A 23496-nucleotide genomic window follows, 5' to 3' on the forward strand; every position below is an offset into this window, starting at 1 on the left:
GCTCAAAGCTAGTAATCTCATATCCCCCCGTCCGTTCGACGTCCAAATAATCGCTAACAAACCGATGCCACTTGGCGAGTAACATTGCACATTTCGATCGATCCCATTGGCATGATGTTGGTAGTCAAGGAGATCCACGGTTTGTTGTCCAAAATTTATACACACGCATGCAAAGTGACCACCAATGTTGACAGGTACGAAGATAAACTCGGCATTCAGGTTGAAAGTTTTATCACAGTCCTGGATGAAGGTATCCCAAATGTGATACAGCCGATCAGTGATGTCATTAGACTGTGAGCCTGCTTCACGTATATCCATAAGCTGCATGATACATTCCTGTTCGGGGAGTGAGTGAGACTTCATAATAAAAGAAAGAACTAATGTATAACTTTGAGGCTTTGTGCGGGGGAGGAGGGGGGGGGGGGTGTACCATATGACGTATCCCAAAGAAGGCCATCCTAGGAAGTAAGTGTTCAGCAGACTCCAAATGGTTCAAAGAAAAGCCCCACGACTCAATGACAACAGGCGACATTACAACCTCAGGAAGCATGGTCATGATGTCGGACCGGCGCAGCGTCGCATGCCTACTGTACCAAGAGATTGATTCACTGCAATAAAACACACGTATAATAGTAAGAAATTGAGAAGTAGTTACAAATTAAATATCGTAACGAATTGGCCCTGTTATAAGAGACTGGCAGGAACTAACGAATTTTCAAAGTTGTAGTCGTCTAACAGGCAATAGTCCACCGCATGCTTTCGACGTGATCGAATACCCCTGACCAAACTTTGATTGTTCCGTAAGAAGGTCGAGACAACAAGAGTTTGCGTACCAGCAGCCCCACAGTCAATTGAGCAACCCAAGCCATCCCCCCCGCCCCGGGGACGGCTCCGTACGGCTGACAACGGTTGGCTACCCGACGATCACGGCGACGCTTGAACAACAACAAATGCTGCTTCACCTGTATGGCTACGGGATTGACCACGGGGCTTCCTTCTACGCGTTTAGGGGTGGGACTGCAACACGAGGTCGTTTGCGTACGTAATCTCTTCCTCATCGTCCCGGACTCCGCTTCGTGCAACATTGGAGACCAGGTTTTCCAAATGGGTTCAGACCTTGACCATACTTTTCTCTGAATTGGGTTATCCTTGAGCGAACGCTCTCCCTCACTTTGTTATGGTCACTCAGGATAAGAATCGACACCACTTCAGCCCGGACGAGGTTCAGAACGTCCCTCTCACCTAAGGCGCAGTCAAATAGCTTCCCATTGAAAAGCAGCATGTGTATCATCATGTACACCCCGCAATCAAACGCAGAATAACCCGTGCCTTGCCATTTAAATTCGACATTCACAAATTTGAACCCAGCAACCTTTGATCCTCTCACAAACCCTTTAGACTCCAGATACGCACTCATTAAATCACACTGTAAAAGGAATTAAAAAAAAAAAGTCAATTGAAAAACAGTGTTTACAATTCCAGAATACATCAACACTGAAGAACAAATTACGGAATGCTATTTATAATTATTACCGCAATACGGGAAATTCCAAAATATGGAAGCTTCTCAAAATCATCGTCGTATCGACGGTTGTCCAAATACTCTATCTGCTCGGAAACGAAGTTTATGCATGCACAACTGTAATGATCATTATTGCCAGATAAGATCGGGATGAAGACCTGGCGGGTGTGACAACAAAGACATAAAAGATACACTCAGTAAAAAATTCAGATTTACTTTTTCAATAATTCGTCACATTTACAGTCCATGTGTCATGACATTTACACTTTCCATATATTCACATTTACACTATATATGTCATGACATTTACACTTCGTATTTAGTCACCTTTACACTACCCGTCTCATAGCTTTTACACTTCACTATATCTCACATTTACACTTCCAAAGTGCTGACATTTACACTTTCCATATTTTCACATTTACACTTTAAATGTGATGACATTTACACTTCCTGTTTAGTCACCTTTACACTCCCTATGTCATCACATTTACACTTTCTATATGTTCACATTTCCACAATACATACATCATGGCATTTACAGTTCACTATGTATCACATTTACACTTCATATTTCATTACATTCACAATTCACAATATCTCACGACATTTACAGTTCATTGTGTCTCACGTTTACACTTCATATGTCATGATATTTACACTTTACATATTTTCACATTTACACTTTATGTGTGCTGACATTTACACTTTCTATTTAGTCACCTTTACACTCGCTATGTCAACATATTTACACTTTCTATATAATCACATTTACACTATACATCATAACATTTACACTTCACTACGTATCACATTTACACTTCATGTTTCATGACATTTACACTTTCTTCTTAATCACATACAGGCATTTACACTTTCTGTGAAAATCACATATACACTTTCGGTGTGATAACATTTACACTTCACAATAGGTCACATTTACACTTACCATATCAGATCCAAGTTGAAATGGAGACAAACAGGATTGAATCCAAGCATCCCACCACCCAGCCCAGATTTCGTCCTTTTTGTCAAGAACAATGCCTTTCTTCTTGGCTTTCCAAATTTCCAGTGCAGGGCTCTGTTCAAACAAACGGCAGCGCTATTAAATTTAGACACTTACGTTACAATTAAATTGGAACTATAAAAATTGCATTGAGTGAGGATAGGGCAAGTACAGTGTGACTAAGCCCGAAGAAACAACGAGAGGATGCAACTGGTGCAGTTTGGTCGTACATCATCTTATTGATTAGTAGGCACCAACAATCGATTACAGAATTTATAACTTCCTGTTCAGGTTCAAGGGTTAACATGTCTTCCCGTGACACGAAGAAAAAGTCTGAAAAAACTGTCAATTCTTCCCTACAAAAAAAGTTTGATTTATATAAGGCAAACATGGTTACGAAAACATATAAGTATTAATATGTTTAACATAGAAATTAATCGACTCACCCTTTCAACCAAGCTTCTGATTTGTTAAATACGTAGTCCAGGACGTATTTCCTTTCCTTAAAAACACCCCTAAATAATTTCTTATTCAGCTGCAGGTCTACAGTAACAAAGCCCTGCTCGGGCATGGGTTCCCCACAATCCATGGTGCAAGTCAGATTCTCAGGGACCACTTCCATGCACTGTAAGGGCTCAGGTGAATGAAATAGGAAAGGGTGGTGATCCATATTACTACGGGGGACATAAATTTCCCGACCATCCGCGGAACGGCTGGTTGAGAAGGGCTCGCCACATCGGTCGTTCCAAAATCCTCACCGGAACCCCTTAAACGCCTCGGCTAGCTCTGCAGATAGAGATATAAACGTACACTGAAATTCCGGCAACTTAAACTCGGAGGAGGGTGCTTCAACAATAACCTTATCTGAACCCTCTGCAACATCCATGGGCTTGTCATCATTCTGAAATGAACCAGGGCAACCAGGTTGTTCAGTAGGGCCCTCACCTTCCTCGTTGACCATGCCACTACCAATCTCTAAACCTTCTTGCGATGCATCTTCACGCACTGTGGTCGAAACAACGCCAGGCTCACCATCCGGTGCTTTCGTACCACTGACTTGGTGTCGGTCAACGGGCTGTTCCACTCCCGGTGCACCGCTAGCATCAACACCCTCACCAGGCACTAGTCCAACCACGAGTGGTTCGGGCCCGCGACAGGGCCCCTGCTCTTGGGACGGCTCCATGTCCATGCCCCGCCATGCGACCTCATCCCGGGATCGGTGCACCACCCTGTGCCACTTCAATGTCACCGCTGTCTGACAACTTTTTCAGCGCGTTATCGATATCAGCTGTCGCTATAAATTTCAACTCAAATGAAGATGATCCATCTTCAATTGACGGGACTACCACATCCGCACCCACCTTGTTTACTACTTTTGAAAAAGACGGCTCCCCTTCGCCAGAAACAGGCCCCTGTTCTTGAGCCAGCTCCATATCCATACCCTGCACAATCTCATCCTCACCTACCTGTACGCAGCCCTCTGCCGCTTCACCGCCACCATCCCCAACATCTGCCAAACCTTGCAGCGCATTATCAATATCGGCGATCGAAATAAATTTTAGTTGAATCAAAGATGAACCATCTTCATTGATGACCTACCACATCCGCATCACCCTTATTCGTTGCTTCGACTTACACTTCAACAACATCTTGACTTTCTCTGGGCCACCACTAGTGTCGCACTTCCCCCCCAAACTTTCCTGCTCCTCGTTCAATGAGGACTTTGTGTACGCTTCTTCAACTTCATCCGGGCTATAAATTTTCTCTAGAATCACGTCGATCGGTGTATTGAGTCAAGTCGTCGGTTAAATCTAGCCCGCATTCCTCTTCCTCTCTCGTCGACAAAGCTTCGTTAAGTTCAGCGGTGTTGTAGAAATTAGCGGTCTCCATTACCTCGACATCGCCGCATCACCTGCTTTATCACCCAAATCGAATCTTCTGCAAGTGATACGAGGCTCTACAAGGCGTAAACTCGAACTTAGGAGCCTTGGTCTTTTTTTTTCTTGCTTGCCTTTGTTTTTTTCTTGGCCACCTTCCCAACATCTGACAATGAGGGAGCGTTATCATTATACTTTTTCATTTGGGAAGCTAAATTTCCAACTTCTTCAACATATTCCTTCACCTTTGCTCCTTCAAAAAAGCTTGCGTCGCTTGTGACGAACAAGATCGATTGAAGAAGTAGCACCCGTTGTTAAATTCTTAAGCATTTCAAATTTGCATCCGTATACCAGAATAGAAGGCCACAACGTTCCTTTGAATCTTCAAGTACACTCGTGTACACCCTACAGTTGGTAACAAAAAAAGATTTAAGACTCTAGATACACAAAATATACCTGCTCAATATATATATATATATATATGTATATATTAAATAAAAATATGCGATTAATTAAACATTCATAACATAAATCTTACATCTACAGCCCTAGCTTTCAACTCATCGTCATCTTCAACACCGGGAGGGAGTTCAATCTGAATAAACTTCTTATCGGGTGATGTACCCGACGTTGAAATCAGAAGAGGCGTAGGGCTTGCCAATGGCGCCTTGGGCACGCCAGCTATAGCCAACATCGTATTACCAGTGTCCTTCTCATCAGGGGTCTTGTTTTGACATCGCGGGTACATCACCTTCGACAAAGTTAGACGACCCAGTGGACCCACGTCCAGCTCATCCTTTAACCTCTTCGATAGAGTTTTCAGATCCCAATGCTGAATAAGTGGAAGGCCATCTGGGCAACTCTTGCCACGGTAATCATACCGCTGAAAATAAGTAATCATAAGGAAAGGGATACAACCAAGCGGATGTGATCGCACGTTGCGAGCCTCTCGGCGCAAGATTAGCTAGACATTCCAATACATACGAGCACCAGTCATACTCCGGTATGGCACTCACATCTTCAACCACTTTCAAAAGTTTGATTTCAATGCCGTTGTTCAATGTCGGCGCAAGGAATGATGAAATGCTAAGAAGCACAAACAAAGGCGAATTCATCGCCTCCATCTTTGAATTGCTCTGACTCAATATAATTGAAGACGTCTCCTAAAGGAATAGAATCAGAATTTGATTTCACTTTGAACTTTTTGCGCCACAGTTGTTTTATGCGCACATATTTTTCATCTTTAGCACCAGGCATGTGTCCAGTAGGTACTATTTCCATCTCTCTCTCACCAACAGGTAACATGAAACAGTCATAGACATCGTACTTAGTAACCATAAACTCCTTCAACTCCGACGCCCTGAAAACATGAGAACCATCGCTAAAAGCCTAAAGAAATTCAGAACATGTGAAAGCGGAAACTTCGAGTTTAAGATGAAGCGACCCCCAAATCCAATCCTCTCGTACGCTCTCGTTGGGCAATGTTAAGCTTACCAATAAGCTTGTGAAGCCGGTTGGGGCGACACTTGACGGAAACAGTAGGGGTAACTTCTGGTTGTTGTTCACCTCCAGGTACTTCTCCATCAGATACCATCTGAATCAGGAACAAAAAGTACATAAGAAATGCACAAGATGTCACAACCTATAACAGTCTACACATTTACATTTACACTTACTCTATCCTCACATTTACACTTCCAAAGATCTTCACATTTACACTTCCAATTTAGTCAGATTTACACTTTATTTGTTCACATTTACACTTTATTTATTCACATTTACACTTCTCCTACACTCACATTTACACTTTCATTATCTTCACATTTACACTTCCACTTTAGTCAGATTTACCCTTTATTTGTTCACATTTACACTTTATTTATTCACATTTACACTTACTCTATCCTCACATTTACACTTCCACTTTAGTCAGATTTACCCTTTATTTGTTCACATTTACACTTACTCTATCCTCACATTTACACTTCCAGTATCTTCACATTTACACTTCCAATTTAGTCAGATTTACCCTTTATTTATTCACATTTACACTTCTCCTACACTCACATTTACACTTTCATTATCTTCACATTTACACTTCCACTTTAGTCAGATTTACCCTTTATTTGTTCACATTTACACTTACTCTATCCTCACATTTACAATTCCAGTATCTTCACATTTACACTTCCAATTTAGACAGATTTACTCTTTATTTGTTCACATTTACACTTAATTTATTCACATTTACACTTACTCTATCTTCACATTTACACTTCCAGTTTAGTCAGATTTAGCCTTTATTTGTTCACATTTACACTTACTCTATCCTCACATTTACACTTTCATTATCTTCACATTTACAGTTCCACTTTAGTCAGATTTACGCTTTATTTCTTCACATTTACACTTCTCCTACACTCACATTTACACTTCCAGTATCTTCACATTTACACTTTCAATTTAGTCAGATTTACCCTTTATTTGTTCACATTTACACTTCTCCTAAACTCACATTTACACTTCCATTATCTTCACATCTACAGTTCCATTTTTGTCGATTTACGCTTTAGTGTTCACGTTTACACTTACTCTATCCTCACATTTACACTTTGAATATCTTCACATTTACACTTCCAATTGAGTCAGATTTACGCTTTATTTGATAACATTTACACTTCTCCTATCCTCACATTTACACTTTCTGATTGTTCACATTTACACTTTTTTGGGTTCACATTTACACTTGGGTCAGTCCTCACATTCACAATCCCAATTACATCACATTTACAATCCCCAAAAACAGGCTCGATTAAAACCCTAACAAATACATTGTCACTACCCATCAATTCAGATTTACACTGTGAATTTAATTAAATATTCAAACACACAATAAAATCACAGAAATTGAAACACACAATAAAATTGAAACACGCAATACAACAATTACGACTCAAGCATAAATTGCAAAATAAAAAAATTTAAACAAAGAAAAGAATAAAGGATGATCAATGAATTACCTTCAAGCTGAGGTAAAGAAACAAAGATAGGAACTACAAGGGTTTGAATGCGATAGAATACAGAAAAGAAATGGATTTGTTGTATTTGGTAAGCAAGAGAATGGAACAGTAAGGAATAGAAAAGAAATGAAGAAATGTGAGATGAAAGACAGGAATAAGGAAGGACGGTTTTTTGAAATTATGAGGAGGTTGTATGATCAAGTGGAGGGAAGTTGAATAACGTGCAAGTGACTGATGAGAAAACATACATGCAAAATGAACAGTAAGTCTAATAGCCTAAGGAGAGAGGTAATTAGTCTACATATTATTTTAATGTTATAAGTTGCTTTTTGGTGTAATCTTAGCCATTCATCCTCACAATCTAAGGGCTCTAAATGGGACTTATGGACTTAATGACTTAAGGTGGACTCACTTGATCCTTCCTCTATATATATATATATATATATATATATATATATATATATATATATATATATATATATATATATATATATATATATATATATATATATATATATATATATATATATATATGAGATCTAATGAGTCCACCTTAAATCATTGAGTCCATAAGTCCCATTTAGAGCCATTGAAAAGATAGGATGGAAGGCTGAGATTGAAGGGGAAAAAGAGGGGATTAATGGTAAAATAAGGGATTAAAGCTAATCTAACACACACTCTCTCTCTCTCTCTACCCTCACTAATCACCTAATTACAAACTAATTCACTATATAACATTTATTTCTCCCTCCACTTCTCTCTTATCTCACAAATATCATTCCTCCCCTCTCTCTAAAAAACTCAAATAATTCAAAACCCCCAAAAATAAAAAAAATTTCACCCTCACCGACAACCACCCTCACCATAACCACCTTCACAGACCACCTCACCCACACCGACACCACCCACCACGCCCCACCGCCACCTCCCTGTACTTGACATCACCAACACCGCTCTACGCAACCACCAGGTCCGCGACCTCACCCCCACCCCCACGACAACCTCACCAACCTCTCACCCACAACCAGATCCGCGACATTGCTCCTCCGCAAACCAACTCCACGACCGCCACCACTTCACTAGCCACCGCCTTCTTTCTCTCCAACAACCGCCCACAACAACACCGTACCTCCACCCGACACTACCTCAGCCCACCAGACACATTACCACCCCACCACCACGCACCACCCATGACCCCTGAAACCACCGCACATCACAGCCACTCCCTCCTTTCTTCCTCTATTTCCGTCACCCACAAACACCTACCTCCTCGGCCAAATATGAGCATGGCCGCCACCGTCACCTCGTATTTCTAAATCTAAATCTGAGTTTTTATTTTTTTAAAACTGATTTTTTTTAAAAAAAAAAACGTTAATTTGTTGATTTTTGATGTATTTTGTTCTATTTGATGTAGATGTTCAGTGTTCGTGGTTTTCTTTTTTCTTTTTTTTTTTTTTATTATTATTATATATAAAGATTGGTGGTAGGTATTAATTTGTTGATTGGTTTGTTTTGTGTTTATAATGGTTTGAAGATGATTTCCAGTGTTGTTCAGTTGTTTTATTCTTCTTTTATTCTTTTTTCTTTTTTATTTAAAGGTTGGTGGTAGGTTGATGGGTTTGTTTGTGTTTATAATGGTTTCTTTTATTGTTTGTGTTTGTTGTCGTGACTTGATTACTTTTTTTTTTCTTTTTTGAGAAAATGGTGTTTTAATAACATAAAAAGGTGGGTGTTTGTTTTATAAATTTTCAAATCTCGTCATATAAAAAATCGTCTTGTTATATATTTTTTTCAGATCTGGTTTTGTTGGGTTCCTTTTTCATTTTTCAGATCTGGTCTTTCTTTAAATTTACACTCATATTTATTAGATTTACACTCATATTCTTTACATTTACACTTTTATTTTTTTACATTTACATTCACATTTCTTTACATTTACACTTGTATTTGTTTACATTTACACTCACATTCTTTACATTTACACTTGTATTTGTTTACATTTACACTCACATTTCTTTACATTTACACTTGTATTTGTTTACATTTACACTCACATTTCTTTACACTTACACTTGTATATCTGTACATTTACACTCGTTAAAATTATATAGATTTGCACTTATATTTTGTGTGGATATGAGTTGGTGGTGGAGGACGACGACGGTGGTGTTTTTTGGTAGTTGGACTAAAGTTTTACTCTTAAAGGACAAAAGTTACACTTATAAAGGATCAAAGTCACACTCAAAGGACCAAAGTTACACTCTAAAATCTTCAAATTTACACTTAAAATACTACATTTACACTCATAAAACACCACATTTACACTCGTAAAACATCAAATTTACACTTGTAAAATGTTAAAATTATATAAATTCAAAATTTCCGTCACAAAAAATCAAATTTACACTCTTAAAATGTTACATTTACACTCGTAAAACATCAAATTTACACTTGTAAAATGTTAAAATTATATAAATTCAAAATTTCCGTCACAAAAAATCAAATTTACACTCTTAAAATTTTACATTTGCACTCGTAAAACATCAAATTTACACTTGTAAAATGTTAAAATTAATAAATTATATAGATTCAAAGTTTCGGTCACAAAAAAAAAAACAAATTTACACTCTTAAAATGTTACATTTGCACTCGTAAAACATCAAATTTACACTTGTAAAATGTTAAAATTATATAAATTCAAAATTTCCGTCACAAAAAATCAAATTTACACTATTAAAATGTTACATTTACACTCGTAAAACATCAAATTTACACTTGTAAAATGTTAAAATTATATAAATTCAAAATTTCCGTCACAAAAAATCAAATTTACACTCTTAAAATGTTACATTTACACTCGTAAAACATCACATTTACACTTGTAAAATGCTAAAATTATATAAATTCAAAATTTAAATCACAAAAATCAAATTTACACTCTTAAAATGTTACATTTACACTCGTAAAATATCACATTTACACTTGTAAAACTCATACAACATTACATTTACACTTCTGAAATCTGAAACTCAAAACTGATTAATTAGGGGCTAGAGAGAGAAAGAAAAATTAATTAGTGTATAGAAATTTGATTAGTGGTAATTTTTTTTTGGTAATTTTCAATCTCAACCACCCATCTCAATCCAACCATCCACATTTTTTACCTTTTCTTTTTAATAGCCCTTAATCAAATTCATCTCAACCATCCATTAAGTCCATCCAATGGCCCTTAGAGGGACTTATGGACTCAATGACACATGTTGGACTCATTAGAACTCCTCTCTCTCTCTCTCTCTCTCTCTCTCTCTATGTATATATATATATATATATATATATATATATATATATATATATATATATATATACTATATACTATATATTATATACTATATACTATATATTATACATTATACACTATATATTACTCTAATTTCTGGTTTTATATAAAACCGTTTTACAATAAACTAATTGACTTTATTTAACCCTAAAAACATGGGAAAACACGCAAAAGAAACGGAAAACTCCGTGAGTTTCACGGGTCATAAAATTAGTTGTCACCTAAAAGCAAATAACATTGTGTATGAGTTGTTGCATAGTGGAAAATACAATCCTTTCAATTAGATACTATATATGAAAATGTGTTTGATCCAATGTTTAATTAAGCCATTACAATTTGAAGTCATAACATCAATTTTCCATTAAACATTGAATCAAGCCATTACAATTTGAAGCCTTTTTAATGTCGATAATAATTGGTCTTTGAAGTATTCTCCGAAAATATAATAAGCACGTCACATTTGAATGCTTAATCATGCACCACTAGATATAATTTATGCTATAGAAACATCGTTTTAAATCTCAATAAATATATACACAAGTTTGTAAAGAGTTAGTTGTTGATCGGGCCCCTTGTTATATATTCTAAAATTAATTATTTAACATAGAACTCTAAATCAATGTTTGTTATGAGCAACCTGCAATCAATGCCATGAGGGAGATCGAGTCATTTCTATATGCAAATCCGACGGAAATTTTAACTCTGATCTTAGAAGATTACGTCGAAGCCCCAAACGGTTTGACCAACGTCTTCCATGAAGTCGGGCTCATGCAATATTGGTTTCCGATCACAAAAATGCCACTTGGAGGTCAAGATTGGCCTTTCGTTTCCGACATGGTTGCAAACAACCAAAGATTGATCGTGTTTACATCAATGAAATCCAAACAAATCACGAAAGGGATTGCATACCAATGGGATTACATGGTTGAAAACCAATGTAAGTTTTGCATTTTCTTAATCTAATCTATTTACAATTTATTTCATCTTTTATATTTGTATATCCATTTGCCTTATACCTATGGGCAAAAGACTTCCGGGATCGAACGAGATTAAGAAGATGAATAACTCTTTTGTGGCCAACCTCCTCCAACAAATCATGAGACTGATGGTTAAGCTCATTCTTCAAAGCATTCTAAGTTTGAAGGTAAGGGAGGGTTATGATGATGTCGCTAGGTGATGAGAGGGGTATAGGTTATTTCGAACTCGACTAATAAGCATAGGGCCAAAGTCTCTTGATTATACTCTGTTGTAAAGTATGTAATTAACAATAAGGGATAGTAGACTAGAAAAAAAATAGAGGAGTATTACATTTTATACTATATGATAAGAGTGGAGACGTTTGAAAAACATGCTTCTCTTGAGAGGTTAGAACGGTAGAATGAACCATTGCATGCTTCTCGTGATGGATATTACGTACCTTTTTTTTTATTTTTTTTGTTCAATTTTTAAAAAATGATTTTCAATGCAGACGGAAATGACGGAATGAAACACGGTCAATCCAAAAACAGGGGAGAATCGTCACAACTGGATGATAAATCCAAGTCCTTGGTGTTAGTCAACTACATATGGTCTTTTCCAGCGAAGGATTATTCGTGTGTAGACAACTCGGGCAGGCTTAAAGAAATGCTCCTTACTTGATATGTTGCGGCTGAATATCGCTGGGCGAACTTCATTACAGTTGATTATTACAAGGTATGAAACACAACATGATTACCTTTAAACACTTATCTATTACGTTACTCAAAAACTTACTAATACAAGTTTACTATAGAGAAGTGAAGGAGGAGGGGCCTTTGAAACTTTGGATATGCTCAATGGAGGATTACTTTGCAGACGAGGCGATCTTAACGCTTGCATGGTACCCCCTCTAGTAAATATTACTACTGTACCGTAGTGAAGTGGCATTTGTAGAGGGAAGGCGTTGCCGATCCGTACAAAGGATATTATAATGTCAATGATAGTACAAAGTCCAACAACTTACTCCTACTTCCCCTCCTCTTCTTATGTAAACTAGTTAGTCAAGAATATCCTTTATTTGTAGCCTTTAGTTATCTAGTTCTTTACTTTTGTTAACTTGTATTTAGGATTTAGTTAGCAATTGTTTTAGTATAAATATGTACTCCTTGTACTTCTTGTAATCCTTTTAACTTATCTATATTAATCATATTAAACCTTCTCAATCTTTACAATCCGAATAAATTTGTTCAAAGTTGCGATGGGGTTTTTGCGTGTGACCCTCTCAATTCTAATGCTGCTTTTAGTCACAGACGGTCTTCTTAAGTTTAGTCAACCTGACACTATGGTAAATAGGTCAACTACGTAGCCAGTGTGACTGTGTTATTTCATGTTGATAAATGTGTCTTCAAATCAGGTTGATAAATCTCATCTTAATCACGTTTTAAAAACATACTCCGTATATCATAAATACTAAATGTATAAATTAATCGTTCAAAAAAATGTATAAATTAGACAAGTAAACACAATTGTATTTCACATAAAATAAAATATGGTGTGTGCGGCGGGTACGTCAAAACTATATATAGATGTAATAAATGTATATTTATAACGAGTAGATAAATCGTATTACATTCATTCACAAATTTAGTGAACAAATTTAATTTCTAAAATCATAAACAACCCGTGAATTTTCACGGGTGTTATACTAGTTGTCATTTAAATTGCTTAGCTCAACCAATTGTTAACAGTGTTATGTTTCTCATGACAAAAATAAAATTGTCACCTGCTTTAATTGATGGTCGCATGTGTAGATCTATTTAATGATTTCCAATTAAATGAAGAGCAGGTTAAAATAAACGGGTAATCATATATTATATTAAAGTAGAAACCGACTGCCTATTTTATTGACACGTGTCATATGCCTAATTAACTAACACGTGTCATATGCATGGTGGTCATATGCTTGGTGATATTGCCGTAAATAAAAAAATCACTTATCATTTATATTCAACTCAAATATGGAAATGATCCCCCACAACTGCGATTGGGAGGGGTTTAAATACCGTAATCCTTGGACACGCCCCGAAATCCGGATTAGTCGGCCCAATGTGGTTCGGATTACCGGATGGTTTAGACCAAAAAAAAAAAAAAAAAAAAACTCAAATATGGAAATACAATCAAATCAATAATATTGTTGAGCAATTTACCTAAAATCTCGCATGATATCTTTACATTCAAATATTAACTAGAATATTCCTTCCCATGTGATCTTCATTGCCCATATAATTAGCTTATTTTTCATCATTTCCCATATATTTTCTAGATTTCAAATAATAATTCTTTGTTCATCTTGAATTTTACAATGCATTAATAATTATATGATTATAGTGTTCTTTTTTTTTCCTCTGCGTACAAGAAATAATTTTAAGTTCTTAACTATATAGAAAATACAATCTCTTATCCCAACCATAAAATCCGGGATTATATTATCATATCATCATATATTATTATTATTACTACTATTATATTATATATTATATTAAAGTTGAAGCCATCAATCTAATACTTAAACACGTGCCATTCACTATTTAAATGCCACGTGTAATTCGCAACGAAATGAGACGTCATTCTACAAAAAAAAAATGTCCAAAATTTCAATATATTAATCATGATATGTATACTAATTAATTAATTACGAAAAAAACATATATTCAAATCTTAGAAATGTGGCAATCACGTAAAAGCATGATTATTGATTGATTCTTTCTCATAATACGGATATAGAAGAGAAAGAATTAGAATGATTATGATTATAGTAATAATTATACAGGAAAATTATTATTATCATCATTAAATAAGGAAAATTAATATTCACATAAACGATATTGTGTTAGACTGTTAACATTATAGGAGAAAATTTTCATCACATTATCACAGAATCAATAATATTACGTCTCACTTTTTAAAACGATATTGTGTGAAATCTCTAATTTAAAGATGAAATATTTGTATATATTGAATTATTCTTTTCTGCCAATAAAAAACTCATGTTACTTTTAGAGCATTAATTAGAGCATTCAATTGGCTTCACAATTTAATACTCCGTATTAGCATGTGATTTACTCAAGTATTAGTTCTTGGTTTTTTGAAATAGGAAAAAAATCAAAATATTTCCTAGATTAGAAAAGCGCTTACTTGAAAGTTGAAATCCGGTACTTAATTCTTAATTTAGAGATTATATATTTTCATCTAAAAATCTTACTTAAAATTCGGGATTTTAGACTGATTGCTATGGTTATATAAATCAAGTTATTTCTCATAAAATGGTTAGTTAAGAATATTAAATGAGACTATAATATGATGATTATGAAATAATTCTAATTCTAACGAATTACATTTCTAATTATATTTTTCAATTGATCTCAAATATTTATCATGTTAGTTTAAAAACCCCGCTCATATCAATTTCATTTTAGAAACACCGGTGTTGGATTTTATATTTGAAGACTCGTGTCTATAATGATAGATATCAATATGTTTAATGGCTTAATCGTGAAGCTTGAATAACAAATTTTTCAAAATACTAAGACTATTAAATAACTTTCCTAATACATATTAGGAAATGACAATAACAATAATTTCAAATGTAGATTAAATATTCTAATTAAGGTAACAAACATAATCAGGGATATTATCATATTATACACCTTGATATACGATATATAATTTAATTAACCAGGATCTTAACATTTTATTCAAATATATATACGGTGTAATTGCTATCCATTTATACAAACTAACAAATCAAGTCATCAATTAGCCATATAATACGGAATCTCAAACTTTAATAACGGCAATAATTTTCGTTTACACCTTATATCCAACCCCTTCAAATCCGGGATCTTATCATTTTATACAAATATATAAGTTTCGGTTAAACAGAATATTATTAAAATAATTTATTAAAATTATCTCCAAAGATATCGCCCAAATCAACTTGAAGAAATTAGGAATAGTCTTTCAATCACTTTTATACTTTTATTTTGTATTCCTCCATCATTTAAGTATAATAAATGATAAAATATTTATCAAATTCAGTAAGATTTCTCACTCAAAATTCAATTTGGTGGTACAAGGTTCATCAGATAAATGTCGAGGTTTGTTATTAAGTTTCACCTCACTTTAATATGGTATCTTTATAAACTCAACGCCTCATCATATATTATTACTCTATATTATTTGTAAGATTTTTACAATCAAATGGGCAGAAAGTAGAATAGATAGCCCAAAATAATACGGCAAAAACATGTTGCAAGTGTTCCTTTTTCTTAGTTAAATTAATGTTTATTGGTCGTAAAATATTCAAATTCTTAAATGCTATGTGTATGTAATATTTATTATTTACATGGCTAATTTTTTGAAAACAAAAACTTAGACGGGGCAAAACTCCGTATAATAGGGTGTAAATTAGACTAATTTTCGAAGCGCAAATTCTATGACCATCGTATGCGCGGCAATAAAAAAAGTGACCTTTTATTTTCAATAGTGACTCGCTTTTTACAGTATATTACTAAAAAAAATGACCATTTTTTTCAAATTGTTCACTATTTATGTTAAAGTGGTTGCTATTTATAACATAATGGTCACTTTTGGTTAAAAAAAAAAAACACGGGTACAACCGTCATACTCAAAAATTGTTGTTTCTTAAAGGAAAAAAAACAAAGATGGAGTAGAAGCTTATAGAAATTTGTAGGACCTGGATTAGACAATTTTTTTTAACCTTATCGTTTTAACATCATTTAATAATTATTTTTTATATTTTTGTGAGTATTCTATTACTCGGTACATGGTACATGGTAACAAAATAAAACCAGGGCGATAGCAATGAAGAGATTATAAGGAGCTTCTAAAATATTGAGCTACAAAATCAGGAGCTCCTTATATGAAAGTATGAAACTGTAAGAAACCAGTTTCATGTTATGAAAAGGAGAGAAGAGAGGACCACATAAAAAGTATGAAACTTTTACTATTGAAAAAAAATAAGAAGTTCCATAATTAATGTTGTGTGTTGATGTGTCGATAAAAAAAAGCTTAGTATGACAACCGAATATTTAAATATATTATAAAAGGGCATAAATAGAAAATAGTTTAAAAATAACATTTGTCTATATACAATTTATATACTGATATGTGATGAAACGAGAATAAAAGTGCGTAGTGTTTGGGTGGTACATAGCTAGCAGAAAAATTGTTTTGTTTGGGTTTGATTCATTTCTTTTATTTTGACATATATACGGATAATATATAGGAGTAATACTTCATCCGTTTTTATATGATGTACTCATTTATTAAATATATGAGTGGAGTATTTTAATAAAATGGGTAGATTATATGAAAATGGAGAAAGGTATTATGCAACTTATCTTTACCTTTGGTCGTCCCGTGTAATAATATCAATTTGTGATAGACAAGTTAGGTCCTACGGAAGTTCTTAGGTCCTACATGAGGACCATTGTGTGGTCCTCCCTAACTAATAAGAAGCTTTCATCCCCCCTACTACTAAGAGAATAAAAATTCTCTTAGTTTTCCCGCCTAAAGAGACTTCTTCTTAATCGGGCCTATTTTTCTGGATACTACTAACACAATAAAATTTGATAGATTGTAAATTGTGAACCTTATACGTAGCCCACTTTTTCTATCTCATCTATCAAAGTAAAAGTTATTAATAGCCCATAATTTTGGACTCTACATTGTCATATTATAAGCTAGATGAGTTAACTTGATTTCGTAATTTAAATTTAAGTATTATATTTATATGTTACTTCTTTTGTAAGAAATCATCAGTTATTTATTATGTAAATTTTTGTCTTAGTAATATGGACTATTTTTTGAAGGATGTAAAATCACTTATGTATTTTCTATTAGAAATATAAAAGTGAAAACATTATTTTAATAATTCGTAAATCGTCTTTTTCGACGCAAGGAATAGTTTTTACTGCTTTTCGTTTTAAGGTCAATACGCGTTTTAATAAAATTATACAACTAACTTAATAATTGTACTATTAGTGTCATAAATTAGTTGCATGTAATGGTATAAAATTATTGTGTTATTTTTAATAGTAAAAAAATAACTTAACTTAAAAGGTCTTCTTATGGTAGTAAACTTTTTTTTCAACCTCTTATTAATATTATATTTAGTAGATTATAACATTAAATTAAAAGTATACTTCATTTATGCAAATAATTTAATTGATAATATCTCTTTATAAAATAATCTAAAAAGTACCGTGCTATAGCACGGGAACTACACTAGTCTCCAATTAAAAGATATAAATATAATGGTAAAGATAAGGAAAGTATTAGCACGAAGACTTATTATTGGCTAAGGAGGATACATTAACAGTCCTCCTGAAGAACTAGGTCAGGTTATATTAGATAAGATATATTCAGTAGATTTCATGAGAGGCCGTCTCCCACTAATTTAGTGGGAGACATAATAGGGAAAAAAAAAAATTTGTGGGTCCCTCACCCCATCATGTGAGAGGTCTCTCAATAACGCTATTGAGAGACTATCTCTCCGAAATTTTTGTGATATTACTCATAAAGTCATATTAACTCGAATCAGGTTATTTTGTTTCTTAAACATATTTAATGTATTATTGTCATGTCATTTTAGATACCTGTGCACTCAACAACAATTTAACGAAAAAAAAAGTCTTCTGCAGAATCAAATATTTACAAGGGAGTATTTAATAATTAATCATTTATTTTTGAAATAGTTAATATGAAGTGTGTATTAAAAATTGTCAATTGAACCGTTAAGGACACTTGATCTGATTTATCTACGGGCTTAGCTTGAATAAAATCAAATGTGGATGTACAAGGCGCAGGGGGATTGTTGAGGCAAGATGGGGTAGGATAGTCGAAGGACGGGCGTAGGATATGAATTGCAGAGTGGTGGTTAGTCTGGGGAGGGGGGGTGATAGAAGGTTGAGAGGAACGTCGTGGTTTGAGGTGTTGGGTTGAGTCACCACTATGGTGGAGGGTGTGCTGGTGGGTCTCAGAGTAGTCGGTCAGTGATGGTGAATGCTGCTTCCAGATGTCCAGGCGATGATGGGTGAGAGAGGGGGTGGAGAAGGGAGAGGAGATTAGAGGAAGAGGAATAATATGACCCAAAAAGTATGTGTACAATAATGAGTAAAATTAAGTGCATATTGCCTGATAGATAGTTTATGAAATCGACCAATAATTTTATGTTCACCTTTTAGATTTTATCTCTCATAAGTTAAAAAGTAAAGAAAAAATAAATTAAGCAACATAAATTATCAAAAGTGTATGAGTAGACAAAGTAAATTTATCTAAAATTTAGTTATTTACTTTACTAAATAAGAAAATATGTAAATTTTTATTCTTAATAATACTTTTCGTTACCACCCGTGCAGTGCACGGGTTCAAAAACTAGTTTAGTAGCTAAACTGAATGCTGGGAGAGGGATGGCGCGTGAGATGACGACCTTCACTGGAGTCTAGTCTATCCGCTGTGTGTAATAATTATTTATTTAGTTTATTATTTCGGAACTTTGTAATAAAACCTTTTTAGACAATTTTAATTAAAGTACTTTGATTTGTTTATTTTGCTATTCACTATCTCGAGTAATCGAGATGGTAACAGTCTAATTATCTGGGCACAAAATCTCATTGAAGACGGCACGTATCCGTCATTTTGGAGTGACGGATACCATTTCCTCTCACAAATGGCCCAAATAGAGGAGAGAGGGAAGCACATGGGGGTGCCCCACTTTGTCCCCCCTATCCGTTTTGTGAGTGGCATTACCCGTCACTTGCTCCGACCCGTCTTCAGCAAAACTAACTGTTATCTGGGAATATTTTGCTAAAAGCTTCTGAATAAATGGGGTGGTATATACTTACAAGTTACATCCCTCCTCTTTAATTTTTATTTTCTACAAGTGTAATTAACTCCCCGTCTTTTTACTGTAACTTCGTTATGCCCTTAAATTATCCATATTAACCCCAAGCTCCAAAACTGCAAATAACCAAAGGAGCTCCGTACCTGTTAAACCAAGTACATCTGCTTTTTCTATAAAATTATTATGAGGTGGGTTCGCATAATTGCCTAATTGGCCATTAATTTTCAATCCACATGATCTGTTATTGATCTGGACTTATTGATTATAATGGTGATTGACGCTGTCATGCTTTGGAAAGTTGATTGCTCGTACATTCCATGATTCTCTATCGTTTTAGGTATTCATATATTCTCCCATGTAGTCGTGTTATGTGAGTGGACCCGGTAAAATTGACCCGTCCGAATTACTAAACGAATAATCCTGACTTGTACTCGATCCGGGTAGGAAATGACGGGTCTTGGAGTAATAATACTAAGGGAGCCAAAGTTTGAACTATGAACTTCGTATATGATTATTTAAGACTCGGTAATTGAGTTAAGGAGGATCGTATGATAATTTTACGTGGAAAAATGAAAAAGTAGCGGGAGTTGGGCTCCTCACCGCATAACTAAGGACTAAGGTCGACCACTACACGTAAGGTCGAAGCCATAAATGAAATTTTGGATATCAAACTTTTTTCTTATAGTTTAACGTCTTTGCTAATGCTTCATAATATATAGAGAATTTTCGGATAGCAGAAATCCGTAAGTTTAATTACTTTTTGGGATCTCGGGTAGTGAATGCTACTTCTTACTACTATGTATCAATCTCTCCCAGAATTGAACCCCTCGAACTGAGAACCTGAGTATATAATCGGAGTACAATTTTTAGCATTTTATAAAAGAATTTCATAAATACGTTTGTATCTTGTACAAAACTTTTCAACCATACGACTCGTCTTCTTATGTTTTACATAAAAATCAGTCTTCCACGCACATAGAATTTTAATTTCAAAATAGTTTTGGTTTAACAAGCCTAATATTATAACGTATATACGTCATTTATGTGAGGATTAAACATGAACAAGACATGTCCTGTAGAAACGCATTTATATCAATCTCAAATCTCCAATCCACCGCCTTAGCCTTAGCCTTGTACATTCTTTATTTCATAGCTAGTATATTAAATGGGATTTACGTTTGACTTTAGACCAAATCAAACTCCCACGTAACAAGCCATTTCACATCATATGAGGTGGGACCATGATAAAAAAAAAAAAAAAAATTGTGTAAAGGGAGTCACAAATAATATATCGATGAAACTCGAACGCAGGTCATAAATATTATTTCCCATAATAATTATATTAATTAAACTTGTTAATATCTGCACGGACTATGGTTATGTATAGTAGACCTGGCAAAATTGTTCTGATTCGAATAACCCGACCTGAATCCGAATTGGCCAGACCCAGTATACCTCGATCCAAATGTTTATTATTGGAAACGGATTATTATCCACAAATAACTTGATAATAACTGACCCGACTCCGAAATGATCGTACCCGACCCAACTCGAAATTAACCCGTTTACCAGATCTATATTATTATATCGTAACTGAAGATAATGGTAAATTTCAATATCAACCGCGTAATGTATGCCCATAATATAAAAAAATGATAATTAAAATACATCTACAAAACTATTCAAAGTCAATCCAATCACCATTTTTCTAAAAAAAACATAATTTATTTTTAATTGTAAGGTGAAAACTCGAACCGAAAACACGACACTTTCGGAGTACATTGGTCTAACAAGAGAACATGTGGAGGACATCGCAAAAAAAAGAGGAAATGAGAAAAGACCTAAAAAAAAGGAGGACGTGAATGGCACTAATTGAAGGAATCCAACTTGTAAAATTAAAATAAATAAATAAATAAAAATAGAAAATTAGTTGTGGTAATGATCAATCATCTCCTCTTTTTTCTCACTTCCTATTTATGACCTTTTAAGCATTCCTTAAACATTGCCTCCTTCCTTCATTCTTTGAACAATTCTAATTCTCATTCTTACAACAACAAACCTTTGAGAGCAACAAAAACAAGTGTTTCGAAGATTAATTGAGAAAAATGTCGTGGCAAACTTACGTCGATGATCATTTGATGTGCGACATTGAAGGCACTGGAAATCATCTTACCGCAGCTGCTATCCTTGGTACTGATGGTAGTGTTTGGGCCCAGAGCACTTCCTTCCCTGAGGTTTGTCACACTTTTTTTTTCCTTATATGAGATAAATTATGTAAAACGTGTTTTTACTATCGGGTGGTTCTGAATTCAGTATTATCGTACTCATCTACCTATTTTTTCCAAAAGGAATCGAATTCGATAACAAATTTCAATTCCTAGATCCACCTTACGCATATAGTAGTACTAATAATTGTGAAAATTTTACATAGTCTACGTTATGATCGATGTTTGACTTTTGTAGAAAGAGATTTAACAGGAAAAAAAAAGTCAACTAAAACAAGATTGATGATTTTCCTACCAATGGAATCGATTTAACATGATCAAAAGAAAATCTACGTGAAAATCATTAATTTGAGATCGATATGTATATCTTTACAATATTATTATCTATGTAAAACGGTCTTATACATGTATCTAAAGGCCAAATTATACTCCCTTGACGAGATTGTCTTACAATACGATAAAATGATAAAATCATTAATTATTATAGATTTAAATGCAAATAATGTCTATATATATAGATATTAATTATTGTTATTTTGGTCGGGTTGAGTCGAGTAAGACACAAGGGTGGCAACTCTGGCAAGGCATTTATCTCATATGCTTTAACACAACGTCATTTCAGGGCTCGAACAGACTAGACCTCTGGTTAAGATAGATAAACCACTAAGGCTCTAACCAATTGGATTAAGACTCTAACCGATAACTGGGAAGTAATCATCAAAGCATAAAAATGATTGTTTTCGAAATGAAAATGAGTTTGTATCATCTGATAATATACTAAAACAAAGATTAGTACTCCGTATAATATAATACGGAGTACATGTAAATATGGTGGTGTTATGGTATCGGAACTGAGTACCATTTTTGTTGAATTAAACCTGAAAACGCAGCTGAAACCAAACGAAATAGCTGGAATCATAAAGGAGTTCGATGAGCCAAACACATTGGCTCCAACAGGTCTCTACATGGGAGGAGAAAAGTACATGGTTATTCAGGGAGAGCCTACCGTTGTCATTCGTGGAAAGAAGGTTTCCCCTTTTTCTCTTTTCTTAACTCCAATTTTCGAGTAAATGTCTTGTTATTTTCTCTAAACGTAAATATTGGTAATATATCGACAGGGAACCGGAGGCGTCTGCATCAAGAAGACAGGACAAGCTATGTTATTCGGAATCTATGAAGAGCCAGTTAACCCAGGGCAATGCAACTTGGTTGTCGAGAGGTTGGGCGACTACCTTGTCGATCAGGGCATGTAGACCGCCTTCATAACCATGCACGACTCCTTATATTTACGGCATGCTTGAATTATCACAACAATACTATTTTCTTTGGATTTTTTTTTTTTTGTTATTTATGGTTTCAAAGTTTGCATCCCTTCCTTAAGTCACCTTACACTAAGAGTGAAGTTGTGATGTAAACAATAACCGTGTGGTAAAAAAAAACAACCATAAGAGTGATTTTTATGAGGTTTTAGGGTTTCGATTCGTTTCTTTCATCTTCAAGTTTTCTTGTAACTTAACAATTCATTGTGTATCATGGCCTTGTTTGGCTTATGGTTTTAATTTCAATGGTTGCTTTGTCAAATTCAGCTTCGCTTTTTCGTCTGCAATTTGTTTTTTGCATGTAGT

At 34.6% G+C, this 23496-nt stretch overlaps 1 protein-coding gene and 1 pseudogene across 1 annotated transcript; both read left to right on the forward strand.

Moving 5' to 3' along the window:
* The first annotated feature begins 10917 nt into the window (after positions 1-10917).
* Positions 10918-12656, forward strand: LOC141595709 (PI-PLC X domain-containing protein At5g67130-like; annotated as a pseudogene).
* An 8934-nt stretch (positions 12657-21590) lies between these two features.
* LOC141597256 (profilin-1-like) lies at positions 21591-23452 on the forward strand. Its single transcript, XM_074417639.1, has 3 exons — positions 21591-21880; positions 22762-22899; positions 22990-23452. Exons 1-3 carry the CDS (start codon positions 21752-21754, stop codon positions 23122-23124), a joined length of 402 nt encoding a protein of 133 aa, XP_074273740.1. The 5' UTR covers positions 21591-21751; the 3' UTR covers positions 23125-23452.
* Positions 23453-23496: the final 44 nt, after the last annotated feature.

This window comes from Silene latifolia, chromosome 8, assembly GCF_048544455.1.
Source record: "Silene latifolia isolate original U9 population chromosome 8, ASM4854445v1, whole genome shotgun sequence".
In the NCBI taxonomy this organism is placed as follows: Eukaryota; Viridiplantae; Streptophyta; class Magnoliopsida; order Caryophyllales; family Caryophyllaceae; genus Silene; species Silene latifolia.